At 40.8% G+C, this 12,765-nt stretch overlaps 1 protein-coding gene across 1 annotated transcript in view; it reads left to right on the top strand.

The window, feature by feature from the left end:
• OSBPL10 (oxysterol binding protein like 10) overlaps positions 1-12,765 on the top strand; it is a 120,230-nt gene that overhangs the window by 92,950 nt on the left and 14,515 nt on the right. The window contains exons 7-8 of the mRNA XM_065629557.1: positions 4,960-5,106; positions 11,584-12,067. Of these exons, the coding sequence (XP_065485629.1) occupies positions 4,960-5,106; positions 11,584-12,067 (631 nt within the window). The remainder of the gene's footprint in view (positions 1-4,959; positions 5,107-11,583; positions 12,068-12,765) is intronic.

Genomic DNA, 12,765 nt, shown 5'->3' with positions numbered 1-12,765 from the left:
CCTTGGTAAGGACTTTGATCCTGTTTCCCATAACATCCTCATAGACAAGCTGACAGAGTATGGATTAGATAAGTGGGCCATGAGGTGGATTAAGAACTGTCTGAATGGCCAGGCCCAGAGAATTGTGATCAGTGATACAAGATGCAGCTGGAGGCCAGTCACTAGTGGTGACCCCAGCGGTCAATACTGAGGCCAGTACTGTTCAACATCTTCTTTAATGACCTGGATGATGGGTCAGAGTGTACCCTTGGCAAGTTCGTAGATGTTAAAAAAACTTGGAGGAGTGGTTGATGAGCCAGAGGGTTGTGCTGCCATGGAGAGGGCCCTTGAGAGACTGGACAGAGAAGAATCTCATCAAGTTCAACAGGGGGAGATGCAGAGTCCTGCATCCAGAGGTATCTGGGGATAAGCCCCTGCACTGGTGCAGGGTGGGGGCCAACTGGCTGGAAAGCAGTTCTGCAGAGGAGACCTTGGGGTCCTGGCGGATGGACAGCAAGCTGACCATGAGCCAGCAATGCACTCTCGTGACAAAGGTAGCCAACAGCATCGTGGGCTGCTCTAGGAAGTTTTGCCAGTGGGTCCAGATCCTTCCCCTCTGCTTGGCACAGGTGAGGCCACATCTGTGGTGTTGCGTGCAGGTCTGGGCTCCCCAGTACAAGAGGGACATGGACTTACTGGAGTGAGTCCAACACAGATCCACAAAGATGATGGAAGTTCTGGAGCGTCCTTCACATGAGGAGAGGCTGAGAGAGCTGGGACTGTTCAGCCTGGAGAAGGCTCAGGAAAATCTTATCAGCATGTATAACTACCTGATGGGAAGGAGTGAAGAACATGGAGCCAGATTCTTCTCAGTAGTGCCCAATGACAGGACAAGAGGCACATGGAAGTCAATCTGAGCCTCAGAATTTTTCTTCGTCTGAGAAGATAATCAAACACTGGCACGGGTTGCCCAGAGAGGTTGTGGAGTCTCTGTCCTTGGAGCTATTCAAAACCTAGCTGGGCACAGTCCTGGGCAACTGGTTCTAGGTGTCCCTGCTTGAGCAGGGTGTGGGACAAGGTGATCTCAAGAGGCCTGTTCCAACCTAGATGATACTGTGATTCTGTATATTCCTTTCTCTCTCCTACAACAAATACACAAGATGAGATCCACGTCATGCTTGATAGTACTGTTGCATGATATGGTTTGTGAAGTATGTTGGAAAACCAAGCTCTGAGCCCTATAACTGAACTAATTATCTGAAAGTGAATTTGCAGCACAGCAGTTAATTTGAAAAATGAATTTGTGGAAGAGGCTTTGTAAGAACAGAGGCAGGTTTGCCCCTTGACAGAAACATAGCTTTGTACTCCATGATTCTATACCAGGCTTGTACAAGTGTCTTTTCCCTGAAGACTTTTTTTTTTTTTTTTAATGCAGAATGTTTCCTTCAGAAACAATTTCTTTACCTTACAGGTTTCATCTGTTAAAAGAAGAATGAGCTTGTTTTCTCATGAAGACTGCTGACTAGAACATCCATTTCATATCCCAGTAGATGACCTCTCTCAATTAATCGATCCCTGTTCTGATGAAGTGACCTGTTTAAAATAGATCTCCGCCAGCGTATGTTTTCATGTTTTCTGCCTTTAATCTTTGAAGTGAAATCCCTTCATGGGATTTCTAGAAATGATCTGTTTTCCATTCAGATTTTTCTGAAGAATTCTGGTGCTTCAGCCCAGTGTTGGAAACTCATTTTGATTAAAAATGATTTTAAACACAAGCCCCTTTTTGGTTCTTGTTTGTAACCAGTTCAGTATTTAATTCTCAGGGTTAGCACCCAAGCGTAGCTTTGCTGTTCATTCCCAGGTTGAGCCGTGCACAGCTCAATAGCTTTTACATTTTGCTTTGACCACATAGGAATGGAGCAAATTGCTGTTTTCCTAGTGGAGCTTTGCAATTATATTTTATGGGGCGGGAGGGGAGAGGAATGTGTATCTGATAATTCAGAAAAGCTGCCATTAAAGGATAATCACTCAAAATAATCTTTCGCGTGCTACTGCATGCTTACGCATCGGTTACTACTGAATTGCATACTATTTTTGTGGAAAGAAAAAGAATTAAAAACCTGATTGGGCTTTTATGACACTTGAAATACACAGTGGTTTTGTATTTTGTGGCTGTATCTCCATACAGTCTTATGTTTTGCTTACATGGTTGGTTTTTTTAAAAGAAAATACGCATTACTTAAGAAAGAAATTTCTGTTTGCTCTGCTCTTAAAAAGTAATTAAGTAATTTCCTAGAACAGCTAATGGGAAGAGAGGAAAATACAGAAAGGCCATTGCTTGCAGAAGATGACCACTGTTCAGTTCCTGTGACATAAATTGCAAACTGCTACTCAAGTTCTTATTTTATGGGAAAGTGAGAAAAGATGCAGACAACTGATGTCATTCTACATGCTCTGAAGGTCGCTAATATGTTGGTGGGAGTTGTGGGGTTTTTGGTGCCCTTGCCTGTGTTCTTAAAATAGGGGCTAGTTAAGATAATTAAAATTATAGTCCTTATTGCAGAATGGTCGTTAAACATGCGTGATCCTAATGTTACGCATCGTACTGATAATCTCACTGATGAACAGGAAATCTTTGATTTAAAACAATGCAAACACTACTTTCCTGGGCACTTAAACTCTTCGTAGGGTTGCTTGCCCTCATCGTGCAGGTTTTGTAGAGTAGCAATGAGAGGCAGTTGCTGTTTTGTTGATAACACTTTGAAAGGCATGGAAAACCTAATTCCTATTCTGTCCCTGGTGCAACCTTGAGGAGAAGAAGAAAATTCTTAGTATATGCTTTAATCTGTGAACTAGTCGATGTGTAATTTCTTTATTTTCTGATGCTGTTAGCAACTAAAGGTTACGCAGCTGTTACGTGTTCATTTGAAAGCTTCTCTAACACTGGTGCACGCTCACCCACGCTCGTTCCCCCTCCCTCCTGCCCCCCAGCCGGCATCCAGCCCACCAGGACATCCTCGGGAAGCGGCAGCATCATTTCCCCGTCGGAGCTGCGTGCCGTTCAGCTCCCTCATCTCCGTGCCATGTGACTAGAAACGCAAGGAGCAGATTGACATCTGGCACACGCTCTCCAACTTGTCAGATAGCCAAGAAAATAGAAGAGGGGGTGGGAGTGAGGAGGGGAGGTTCCCTTGCCTCTTTTTTTTCCTACCGCTATTAATTCCTGCTGGAGCTTGCTTGCCGTGAGCTCGGTTCATGGCAGTAACGAAGCAGCAGCACTTGTTCGGTAGCTCAGTGCTCTCAATGAGGTCAAGCTGGATCAAAGGGAAACCTCCTGTGGAAGCGTCTCCTGTAAGTTCTGATACCGCTTTTTTTCCACGCTCCCTCCAAATGAATCGTAGCCTGTACAACTGAGCCAGGTTTTGGACGGATAATTTTGTATGAGGTTGTCAGGTTTTATGTTAATTGGACTTGTCATTAAGGCATCAGATGGATAATAATGCTGTGCATTTGGGGAGGAAAGGGCTTATCATTCTATCCTTTTATTTTCTAAGGGAGTGGGAAGAAGAAAGTGTGGTTTTGTCCTTTTGAAAAGCTTCAAGCTGTTGAGGTTACAGCTCACCAGATTCTGTTTTATGTAATCTATGTATTCTACTTTCTAAATAAAGTAGTTGTAAAGTGTCTTTTGCATGTCCTTGGATTTCACCAAATACCTATTCTTTTGGGAATAGCTACCTAAACATTGATTTAATGAAAAAAAAGAGAAAACCCTTTATTCAAATCCAGGAAGCATCTGTAGTAACTAAATTTCAGAAACAGACACCGTTACAAGCTTACACAAGCTGCTCTTCACCTGAAGGCTCTCTAATGTGATCATTCCAAAAAATGTCTTTGAAACCTACTTCTGAATATCAGGTGGTTTTAATGAAACTTCTCAGGTGCAAAGGCTTTCACAGTGAGATGAAAAATTTCTCACTTTATATAACAAACTAGCTGTTTTTGCAAAAATGCTGTTCAGCGTGAAGGAATACTAACTTTTGCAGACAGTGTTGTCTCATTTACAGCATGGAAACCTGGGGGAATAATGAAATACTGGCCTGTAAATCTCTCAGCTACATAACACAACTTTTTTTTTAAAGTATAAAAAAACTTACTGAATATATATCTGGAAGGCTTGCAGAGTGGTTTCAATGGGCTGAGCAAAATAACTACCACCTGTTTGGATTATTGTTGGTAATATATTGTAAACCCTGAAGGGAAATAAAGTATCACAAATCATTATCCATTTCTGCTCTGAAGTTTCTCTTGAAAGGACATGGCGTGAGACCTCTCTTGATCTTCAGCTACTATGTCTGGAAATCGGGCAGTTTGGGCATAATTGTGCTGTCAAGCAGCGTAATGTTGCAAATGTCATAAAGACTCATGGCATTGCTTCACTCCCCAAAATCTAATGGTTTGGGTTTTCTTTTTTTTTCCCTAGAGTGTGTACTGTAATTATTGTCGTCTTATCTCCTTTAGTTAATAGTCTTGACTTGCTTAGATATATGACTTGGACAGAGGAGAGGAAAAAAATAGTGTGAAATCAGGTCATGCAACATCTAGGCGTGATGTATGAGTTTTTACTGGAGAGATTTATGAAGCAAACTCTTGAAGACTAATTTTCAACTGTGTACTTCTATTTAATAAACAGAAGGCCTGTTACTTTTAATATGCTGTGATGTTTTGTCTGGCATCACTGCAGTGTAAATATTAGAAGATAATGTGTAAATCAGCATCTGATGCTTACCACTCGTGTTTTGAGGATAAGATCAAAATGCTTTATGAACCCACCACTGGATTTTTTTAAATTTTAAATTTATATATTTTCTTGGTTTTAACAGAGGCTTTGGTTCCATTGAGACAGCTCCATTTCTAAACATATATGTGGAGAAAAACATACTGAAACTTTTGTCCAGATGGTGATGTTTCTTTTCATTTTAGCCTTCAGCCTCTGAGTTGATCCTTGTTGAAGATGAAATGACAGATACTGAAGATAATGAAGAGGAAGATTTAGGAGTCATGGATGATCAACGCAGTGTAATTCTCCATCTCATCTCTCAGCTCAAACTTGGCATGGACCTTACCAGGGTATGGACACTGTATCTCTTTTATAATTGTTCATTCTTTTTTTCTTCTTCTCATCCTTCTGTGTGTGTGTGCACATGTGATTCCTGTGAGCGTGTTTTGCCTCTGTGGACAATGAAGTTTGCGTCTTCATAGAGGCCTGGTTCCAGAGAGCGATGGAGTGCTGTCTCTTGCTAGGCAGGCTTTCACATGAAGTGACCACATCAGATATTTTAGGGATGGGGGAAGGGAAAGAAAGAAGAAAAAAACCGCGAAGATCTTCCTTTTAAAGTCTTCCAAAGCAACTATATGTTGTGTATGTATCCTGCATATATGTTAATTCAGGGTGCACTGAGTGTTTGAGGAATCATAATGTCAGTTTTATGGAGATATGTGCTCAAGTTACTGCTTTTGTGGATTGGATTCCATTTAATTACTTGGCAGCTCCAAAAAATGGTAAAGAAATTCAGGTCTTCAAATTGTCACTGTTCTCGTCTGTGCTATGCAGCTCACCAGTTTAACCTTCTATGCATACTTCTGGTCATGGAAACAGTATTGTTATGAGCTTATCCATGCTGATACGATCAGAGGAGTTATGGTGTCTGAGAAATTTCCCTTAAGTCTTTAGAGTTTTAGAAATGAGGCAGATATTCTGGAAGCCAAGAATGCTTTTTATGAATAGTCCTACATTCCAGTGAAACCTTCTCGTGGGACTTAATAATCAACTGGATTTTTGTAAAGATATGGAATACCCTTTCCTTCCACAAAAGTTTCCTATTTAAAAAAAAAAAAAGGGTGCAAATAAAACCTCTATATTCCCGTTCACGCAAATAAGAAGAGCACATTCTGACTTACTCCCTCCACAAATAAAAAAAAGTTTGGAATTACCATTGTGCAAGAAGTAGCTATGCGGGAGATTCTTCTCATGAGCATTTTGATATTCAGAAGAGTTCATCTGCATTCCTTTTGATCTTACATACCAATCAGAATCTATTTTTACTGTTACTTTCTTACAAAATAAGGCTTTCTCAATATAGTATTTTCTGCTTCTTCTGGCACAATTCATAGTATTTTAAAATACTTATATTTTTAAGACTGAGCAATCCCGTGATCTGCTGCTAAGTATAGCTATTGAATAGCTGCACTGAAATTAATGTTCTAAATAGAACAAACGTTTCATCATTTCATTTGTGCATAATTTATACCTGTCACTTCTTAGTATGTCTGGGGGTTATGTACAGTTCATTTTTGGTACTGTTTTTCTTACATTTCCTCAACTTTTCAAAGCGCTTTCTTTTTTCTATGTTGGTTTGATGTGGCTGTCTGTGTTCATAATGTTTAAACTAGAGTAAGTTTCCTTATCTATCGTTCTTGTGTCTTCAAAACATTTTGTCTTTGGTAATGAACAAGATTTTTCTTCCTTGATTTCCAGTGTCATCTTTGTGTGACGGCAGAGGAGGCAAAAACCCCAAAGACACACAGTTAATGTAAATAAGAGAAATTCCTGGAAATAAGAGAAGCGTAGACAGAAGAGAAGTGGGAAGATAAATATATATGATAACCTGTTTCTTACATAGTGTTCTTAGAGCACGGTTTTTGAGGATAGTGATGAATATTATCAGATCTGTAGCGTGGCAAAATATTAACGTGCGTGAATGTGGGTATATAATACCCGCAGTCTGAAAAGGGGGACAGGCCGATGACAGAGTTAGATCTATCTCTAGTCTATGTGATGCATGACTACACATATGATGAGTGTTAATGAGACATGCCACATGTGCGCATCACTTTTCTGACCATTTCGAAGATTAAAAAAAAAAAAAATTACAAGACAGCTGGCTGCTTTTTTTTATTAACTTTGCTTCCTGACATGAGGCCCTTAGGGCCACAGACGTATGACGATAAAGCTTGGTTTCTTGGCTGCCGCTCTTCTCATTTTTCACTGTTCCTCTGAAAGTCGGATTTCTGATAGTCCGGATGCCAGACAGCTCCTGCTGGAAGTGGCTGTGGCACAGCAGTTGCTACTATCAGAGGGCGTTTTATACGTTTCCATTTTCCTGTTGCCTTCTTCCCTCTGCTTGTTTCTCTGGTTCATTTTGTGCGCTGTGGATTGTAGCATGATACACACATGAACAAACAGCTTTTCTGAGCCCTTGGTGGCTTTTGGTTCTGGATGCGTAATCATTGTCTTCATGTACCGTATCAGAGGAAACAGCATTTTTTCCTTTTCCTACGGGGTGTTTGCTTACGTTAGTGTTGCCCTTTCCTGCACTGACATCCAAATCCCACAGTGAAAACAGCCACATTAAATGTTGTGGTCATACTTTGCTTTTCAAATGTGTCACGCTGCCATGCCTTTTAATGACGAGTTAAACAGTAAAAATCTGCTGTGAAGGAAAACACTCGCAATGAAGTATTAAATCTGCATGGGGATTTGCTATTATAGAACAGGCTGAGCGCTGTGGTGGCCAAATGGATTTCAATAGCTGCTAGAGAAAGTTCACAGCAGCAGAACATAGTACAAAACTGATGCCTTGGACTGGGCAAGGACTTTAAACCTCATTTGAAATTGAAATTACTGGGGGAAAAAAAAGTTTCTAAATTGTTTGTTCTTTGGACTTAAAAAAAGGCACAAAAAATCACCGACAGCCTGATAAATGTGTTGGAAAATGGCATCTAATGGATTGAAATTAATGCTAGCATTTGGTACAGATGGGTGATTGCTCCCCCGCATTCCCATACCTTCCCTACGCAGTTAACATGTGCTAAAAATAAAGGGCTGCCATTCTGTGTAAAAGGGCTGCCAGTAATTCTGCAGAATATGAGCTTGTTGTAAATTAACATTGTAATGTGTTCACAATGTCCTAAGTTTTTAATTGGCTTGTCAATATACTTTTACGTTGTAATTTTAAAATATAAGTGGGATGAAAATAGCCTGGTTTTATTCCCACAGTGACACAGATGACACTGGAAAGCTTTTGTACCTCTAAGGGAAGGACAGCTCAGCATGGGGTACCTCGGTCAGATTTCTAAAAAAAGTAGGGAATGGTGTTGACACCCATATTTTGCCTCACTGTAAATAGTACGGGGGATAAATATCTCTGTTCCAAAGTCGTCATGCTCTTACTTTTCTCATTTGCATTCAGATCTAATGAAGTATAGGTGAATTCAAACTAGGAGGTTATGATCAAGCTTTGAACCAATGGTTTCTTTTGAACCTCAATGAAAAGGGAAGAATGCCCATTAAACTGCTTCCTTTCACATGAAGCCTGAGAGGGAATAAGAACAGAGATTATTCTAACATTTTAGACTGCAATCAGCAGATGTTTTACTTCAGACTTCAGCAACTTGGTATTTATTGTAGAGAGGTTCTTTTGTCCGTTTGGTCGTCATGCTGGCTTTTCCTCAGATGAGAAAATGAGGCAGTTTTGACTTTTTATGCAATTACAAAAAAAAAAAAATTGTTGTAGTCCAAGACCAATGTAAAGAATATAGCTCCTAAGTGTATTTTTCTGACAATGCATTGTGCTTGTCTGCAGAAGAGTTGAAAACCTTGTGCCTTTGGAAGCCAAAGTACTAGCACAAGTGCATGACAGTCCAATGCTGGCAAGCTTCCAAATTTGTTTATTTCTGTTTTGCTTATTTCTGCAGAAATCAAGATAGGGCCAATTTAAAAAAAAAAAAAAGACTGGCGTGATTTCATGATTTTTTTTTTTAACTCTGTTAGTGTGTGATGGTGTTGCATATTGAAACTTTCAGGCAATGGGGTTATTTAATAAAAGGCAATGTCTTCTAGACATATCTTGGAGATGTGTAAGCTTAAAAACTCAAATATTTTTCATATGTAGTTCTGCCTCCTTTTAAGGAAACAGTTTAATTATTCTATGTTTTGCAGTGCATCCTTTCCTGCTACAATTAAGGATGTAGTTTCCATTTTAGTTGGGCTTTTAAAGCAAGATCATTTGAGCTGGAATTCAAGCTATATTCAGATTTAAAATTGATTCTTGAAACCAAATGATAAGTGTCCAGTGCTTCGTAGCATCTCATTTTGTGGCTATCTTGGCGTTGCTGTATTACGCACGTAGCTGCAAAGCACACAGCTGGTACTTGAGTGAGTAGATACAAGGGCTAGATGACCCAGTCAATAGGATGAAACCGCAGCAGTCTTAATGTTGTACCGTAAAATCTTCATCATCTTAAGTATGGTCCATACTTTTCTTTCCTTCTCTCTTTTATTTGTGCTAATAAAAGTCACTGTTTTTAGAAATAGTCGCTCTTATTCAGATGAGTTCCTCTGCCTTTTCAAGTCTGCGCAGTGAACTCAGGATAGTCACTACTAGAATTTTGAGACACAAGTGACGGGGTTTTTTTCTATGTTTTGCCGTAAGTTTTCCCCTTGATAACCTGGTCTTCGAGCATACAATTTATATTAAAATGAGATCCCGTATTGAATTGCTGAATCTCATTTTTTGTAAGATTATATCAGATAATGAATATTCGGTCAGAGTAAGAATGTTGCAAGTAAGACAGAATTGTTTAAAGAGCTAAAAATACCATAAGAAAATCTATTGCCTTCCCACTTTACCTTCCAAAGTTTTATATTTAAAAATGGATCTCCTCAGCCCCTCGCTGTCACACCACCATGGGACTGTAGGCTGGCTGTAGCACTCAGTAGGTTGCCAGACAGTGTAAAATTAAGATCCTGCATCTTTTGCTTGATTTATATCGAAACTTGTAAACATTTTTAGTCTATAAAAGGCTGTAAGTGTGCAATTATACAGAATGAGAGAGTGAATGAGCATATATGTTACCAAACAGAGCAGTGATCTCTTTTTTTGCTGTTTTGGTATGTTGACTTGCTGTGTAGGTATTAAGACCGTGTTTGAGCTGTTGTGACTGCGATTTGTTTTCTTGTTTACAAGTTTTCTTTGAAAATAACTAAATGATGAATAAAGGTTTGACAGCTTCTGTTTCATTATCTGTGGGAGCCAGAAGGACTGAACTGTGCTTTGGTCCCACTTGGAATAGCAAGCTGGAGTGGCAAGGGGGAAAGCAAATGTGTTTCTGTTTGAAGGGTGGCTCCCTGCCTGCCATAAAAACCCCTGGCTTTTGAAGGGGAGAATTAAAGAGAAAAGTGGAAGAATTGCGTTAGTGGAGGACAGCTGTTGGCCTACATCCAGCAGGGTTGAGCCACTTTGATTCTAGACAGATTTGTATGTGCCAGGAATTCCGTGTTGATCGCACAGGAGGGACCTCTGAGCTCCCCTGGGATGGTCCTGTACAGGGTGTGGAGGGTGAGGGAGAAGGAATGGAGAGAAATAAATCATTTTAGATGCCATATGCCCATGTCTGTCTTGCAGTGTGCTCTAGGGTGTTTTCCTTTGAAAACTTTTAACTAAACGTTATTCCCAAGTGGGTGGCTTTGGCAACATCTGTGTTGCCAGACGAGCCACTCGAGATTGCATCCGAATCGCTGGGGGCCGGCTCCCTCCGGTGCAGCCTGCCTAGCGCTCAGCCCCAGATTTTTTCTGGGCCCCCTGGGACATCTCTACTCCCAGGACGTTAGTGTAGTGATTTGTGCAGTTTTTGTTTGTTTCAGCTTGTCTGAAATCAGGTGAAGGCATGCAGGGGCCCGCCATGGTAGCGTGGTACGATGTCGAACTGAGGGGACATGCTGTGTGCGTGGGGGTGACCGGGTAGCATGGAGGTGGCAAGGGATTTGACGTGGGAGGTGAGAGGGGACATGACACACATGATGACAGTGTAGGGCAGAGGGAGTCAAACTGGGAATGTTTCCTTGCCTATAGCCTCTTGGGAAGGGTCCTTGGCGTAGTTTTACCCATGGAAACACACCCAAGATTTGGTTGTGATTTGATCTAGTTGGCTTGGTCTGTTAGAGGCTGGAAGGGACCTAATAGGTATGCATTGGGTGGTCAAGGGCCCAGGAGTGAAATTGGGAGCCCAGATGTTTGACAGAATGGATAGATGTACTTCTGACACTCTCCACCACTTACGGGATGGTGGTATGTATGTTTATATAAAATATTCATCTTCTAGTGATTTGGAAGGGTGTGCCCCTCCCTTTGTTGGAGGGTTATCATCCATTTGGTTTGTTGATGTTTGATGTAAATTAATTTACATCAAAGTATGTTTTTATGTCCTATAAACAAGGAGAACAATGGTTGGTTTGCTTGTTAACCGAGAGGAAAAGGCAGATCTCCACGTGAACAGAACAGGCCGTCCCTGTTGCATGAGCCACTGTCGAGAATCATAATGAAACAGGCAGCAGCCTGCGTGGCTGTCAGCGAGCGAAGGAAAAAGCCCTGGCCTTATTTACACTGCAAAGAAAATGAAATTGCTGTGGCAGGGAGGAGGAAAATACGCTGTCCCGAAACTTGGCAGGGCCAGAATTACCGCTGTCTTAACTGTTCTCTCCCCCTCCCCCCCGCGGTAGTATGGTCACGGGGAAATCATATCTGCCTTTGTCTGCTTTGCATACAGGTAGTGCTTCCAACATTTATTTTGGAGAAAAGATCCCTGCTGGAGATGTATGCAAATTTCATGGCCCATCCAGACCTGTTTTTGTCAATTGCAGCTGGAGCCACTCCCGAGGACAGAATTATCTGCTTTGTGGAGTATTATCTAACAGCTTTTCACGAAGGCCGAAAGGGAGCGGTTGCCAAGAAGCCCTATAACCCTATAATTGGTGAAACGTTTCATTGCTCGTGGGATGTGCCTAAAGATAAAGTGAAAGCGTTCAGAACTAATGGTGCGTCCGCCGTTTCTAAGGACTCGAGCAAGGAGTGTGGCCAGGACCAGTCCACGTGCTACAAGCTGAGGTTTGTAGCTGAACAAGTGTCACATCATCCACCGGTATCCTGCTTTTACTGTGAGTGCAAAGAGAAGAAAATGTGTGTGAACGCTCATGTATGGACCAAAAGCAAGTTTATGGGCATGTCGATAGGTGTTTCAATGGTAGGTGAAGGTAAGAAATGTGCTTTTATTTTATTTTTTTGAGCTAATGTTGTGGGCGTCAACACTACAGAAATCCAGCTATTTTCCTGCACCCTCTGCCTCTGACCTGTCATTTGAATCTTGTGGCTATTTGTGAAGTTTGGAATTAAAACTTCATATAACATTTCTCTGCCCAGACAGAATGAGACACACATTACTTATATAAATGTATGCTTTTATTTATGCAAGGCTGTTAATTATATCTGAAGTACAGACATATATTGAATTGCAGTAGCAAATGGCTGCTGACGGAATATTCTGTAAGAACATTTTTGTTTGTCTTGCTCACTTTAAAAGTAATATGCGATTCGGTGTGGGACGGTTTCACAACTGGAGCAAAACAATAGAAAAACCCCACATTTTTACTAAAGCCTAACATTCTTTTTTCATAGTTTCTGCAAAGAATCACGGTTTCTCTAGTGTTTACAAAGTTAGTGTGTTATCTTTATAGCAAGTCATAGTCAAGGTAGAAATTGTGATTTGCTATATCATACATATGTGGTCTGCTTTGTGATAAGTCATTGCTCAACATGAATTCAGAAATACAAGGAATGATAACAAATTCCAAATGGATTATCTGAACTGATAAACACACCTTTACCAGTGTCGTTACTGGCTGCTGATGTATCGATTTAGTTTTTCTAAGCAATTTAGTCAGTCCCTTTTGCC

This window comes from Caloenas nicobarica, chromosome 2 (assembly GCF_036013445.1).
Source record: "Caloenas nicobarica isolate bCalNic1 chromosome 2, bCalNic1.hap1, whole genome shotgun sequence".
In the NCBI taxonomy this organism is placed as follows: Eukaryota; Metazoa; Chordata; class Aves; order Columbiformes; family Columbidae; genus Caloenas; species Caloenas nicobarica.
This window is presented reverse-complemented; position numbering and strand designations above follow the sequence as displayed.